Consider the following 3,569-nt stretch of genomic DNA (forward strand, 5'->3'; position numbering starts at 1 on the left):
GTAGGAAGCAAAAGTGATAGAGATGCTTATGTGGAGGTGAGAGGAGGTGAGCAAAGTGTCATTTTTAACTGAAGAGGACTTGTGGGCGAGCCAGAGACCTATGGCATTCAATCTTCAAACTACAAATATCTTTAAAATCCCCTCCTACCCATTTCATGACATCTAATTCTAGTGACTGTGGATAAGATTGTAATCCTCAGGACATCTGGACACAAGCCAGCCTGTCCTGAAATAACACACTCTCTCACGCACACAAACACATACAATCTATTTGCATGTGGAAAGGTATAAAAATATGTTTAATTGTCATTCACATAAATTTAAGCTTATCCCGTAAGAGATTACAGATAGTAGGCTACAAGACCAAATCAAACATCAATATGTAAACAAATGTGGCATTTCACATCCAAATCTCTAGAAATATCCCCAAAACTAGACAGTACAGACGCCATATGAAAGGAAATATTTGTTCAATAACACACTGTAGTTACAGGTTTTATCTCCAAGTTTTTTTTCTCACTGATAAAATCAGAGAGTATATTAGGTTTAGGCTAAAAAAAGGTTTAAAATTTGCATCAAACAAGAAGAGGGAAGGACAAGATCTACAGTAAATAACCAATCGGTTTTGCTGCAAGAGCTTGGTCCATCTGGAGTTAATATTGCACAGCACACACTCGGTTTGATCCGACATAATGTTTTATACATCACATTTACATGATTGATATCACAGTAGATTAACAGACTGAATCCATCAAGTCTCTTTTTGCATGATTAGGCAATATGGAGGAAATGCAAATATTGCGTCTATAGTTTAATGTCTCCCTCTATTGGTAAGTAAAAGTACAAACAACCAACGGTTAAATTGATAATCACGATTATATTGCTCTAAAATAAGGGATTGTTAAAGGCAAATAGCACAAGTTGCCTCATGAAGGAACACAGACAAGCTGTATTGCTCTTTAATTTGAGCAGAATATCACAGTGAAGATCACAGCCTACATGTCTGTCTTTTCAGATATTTTTTACCAGAACATAGACACCACATGTAAGTAATCATGCACCAAATACACTAATAATGCCTGTATATTCTAACAAGAAAATGTACTGTACACATTTTTAAAAAAACGATGCAATATTTTTTCCCCCTATGATGGTTCCTGAAGCATCAAAATTGCCAAAAGAAAACTCACTGTAAAGACAAAGGTGTGATACTCAATGAGGATGCATGTCAGCCTATGTACTTAAAAATACATACATTTATAAAGTGTACTTAAGTAAGGTAGTACAGTGATATGATCAGAATCAGTCATGCCACTTGTTTAGTTAAAATTTATTTCAATTCATTAGTTTATTTTATACATTTATTTAAATTAAACATGATATTTTGACTCACTACATTAGGATTCAGTGCAATGTATTGTGAAAAGTACCTCAATGTCAGTGAAGAAGGAGTGCTCATGATTTGTGTTCCCAGCATCCCGTTTAAGCACAGTAAAGTGATTAATAACATTGTGCTTCTCCAAGCTAAAACCTTTGTCTCTGAAGGACAGAACAGCTGACAACTGCTTCTTGCTAGAAATGAAAAGTGAAAATCCATGATAGCTATACTACATGTATTAGTAAAGTGAACAAGACAATGTATTGTTTTAAAATAGTAATATATTCAAAGTTATTATAACACTTACCTTATGTCTGGGTAATTACTAACCAATGGATGTAACAGATCTTTTATATTTTTCTCATTATCCATTCCAATAATGTCACTAAGGTAATTTCCCAATGGATAAAGCCACTTTAAGGATGATCCCTAAATACAGAATAATGTTTTCAGTGCATCTACCTTGAAAAAAAAACTGTTGTATATTTCACACTGTTTGATACTGGACTGTATCTTACCATTTGCATAAATAGTTTCCTGAGTTCATTCCACTGTTCTTTCAATTTTATGGCAGCATCTTCGTTTTTGGGTTTTTTGCATGAATATTTTTTCTTCATCAGCTGGGAGACATATTCTTTGGCTACATAATAGTGCATATCATTCACAAAAATCTGTAAACATAGACACTGTGTTTAAAGTGGCTCTCTGCAGCTGCTATTAAAAAGCATCTCTGAGCAGATCAGTGGAGACTCACTTGGACTGATGGAGCTCTCATGGATTTACAGAGCCCAGAATAATTATCTAATCTAGAAATCACTTCTTTAAAATCTTCATCTGTTTTCAGCCATTTTTTTGTCATCATGCCATCCATGTAAGGCTTTGGGGAAGAAATGACACTGTAGTTAGTTATAATTTAAACATTATAATGCTCTTGACTAGTTATGAAGAATTTCAGATTAGGAGGAACTTTAAGGAAGAGTTTATCTAAAAAAATAAAATGATCTAAAAATGTAGCTCCAAACATTATCCAAGATGTAGATGAGTTTCTTCATGGGAATAGATTTGGAGAAATTTAGCTTTAAGGGTGCCATCAGAATTAGAGTCCAAACAGCTGATAAAAACATCATAATAATCCAAAAGTAAACCACATGATTCTAGTCTATATATTAACAAATCTCCAAATCTGTTCTGATGAAGAAACAAACTCATCTACATTTTGGAAAGCTAGAGGGTAAGTACATTGTCAGCAAGTTTTCATTTGAGGAGAATTAAGCCTTTAAGACAATAAGTTAGTTGAGAACATTATATATATCTGCAGTTAGGCCCACCTTGACCTCAGATTTGAAATGATCCATCAGGGTCTGTCTGAGTCTCTGAGTCAGTCCATCCACTTCTTTTTCCAACTTCTCCACCTGAGCTGAACAGCTCTCTTTATAGCACTGCAAATTCTCTCTGTAACAACAGCAATGACATAAAAACTTTTGACATACATGTCACAAAATGGACTTACACACAGGGACTCCGAAGACTGAGATTAAACATATTATAACAGCACATTTCAAAGACAGCAGAAGTGTTCATGAAATTACACCTAAAGATGTACTTAAAAAAGCTCTTGAGTTCTTCAACTAATGTAGCTGCATTTCGTATGATTTTAAACTATAATACATTTTCATTCAAATGTAAATAACATGCATTTAAGAGTCTGAAAATATTACATTCAGTTCACACTAAAAGGCACAATATGTAAGATTATTTTATTAAAATATCCAAAAACCACTAGAACAGTGTTATATATTTTGCTGACTTGTGTACTTACATTATTCCAAATGTTTCGAAGAATGTTTAAATCCAGAGAAATAAGCAATTTCTCGGAGCGTGTCTATAGTGTCATTGTGTCGCCTGCCAATGACGTCATAACCCCTCAATTTCCGGTTTTGTTTTGTAGAAAACATGGAAACACCAAAGATGCTTTAATATGTTATGCGTTTTAATAGACCGGTGACGACCGCACAGAGTAGCATTATAACAGAACTTTCAAATGTATCTAGTATGATAAAACAGTGTTGCTTTTTCCCCCACATACGCACGACCGGAAGGAGCGGAAGTAATCGACTGTGGCATAATAAAAGCTCCGCTGCTTTACCCCACATACGCACGACCGGAAGCAGCGGAAGCGCTCGACTGTGGC

At 34.8% G+C, this 3,569-nt stretch overlaps 1 protein-coding gene across 1 annotated transcript in view; it reads right to left on the minus strand.

Annotated features, from left to right (window-relative positions):
• Positions 1-283: 283 nt before the first annotated feature.
• The window catches only part of LOC107582558 (exocyst complex component 3-like protein 4), a 12,503-nt gene continuing 9,217 nt past the window's right edge, over positions 284-3,569 (minus strand). Inside the window, exons 9-14 of the mRNA XM_016268451.1 lie at positions 2,707-2,830; positions 2,133-2,255; positions 1,897-2,049; positions 1,686-1,807; positions 1,431-1,572; positions 284-1,189 (exon numbers count right to left, since the gene is read on the minus strand). Coding sequence (XP_016123937.1) covers positions 1,187-1,189; positions 1,431-1,572; positions 1,686-1,807; positions 1,897-2,049; positions 2,133-2,255; positions 2,707-2,830 — 667 coding nt within the window. The 3' untranslated portion in view covers positions 284-1,186. The remainder of the gene's footprint in view (positions 1,190-1,430; positions 1,573-1,685; positions 1,808-1,896; positions 2,050-2,132; positions 2,256-2,706; positions 2,831-3,569) is intronic.

The sequence above is a fragment of the Sinocyclocheilus grahami genome, unplaced genomic scaffold (genome assembly GCF_001515645.1).
Source record: "Sinocyclocheilus grahami isolate Dianchi unplaced genomic scaffold, SAMN03320097.WGS_v1.1 scaffold45.1, whole genome shotgun sequence".
NCBI classification, from domain to species: domain Eukaryota; kingdom Metazoa; phylum Chordata; class Actinopteri; order Cypriniformes; family Cyprinidae; genus Sinocyclocheilus; species Sinocyclocheilus grahami.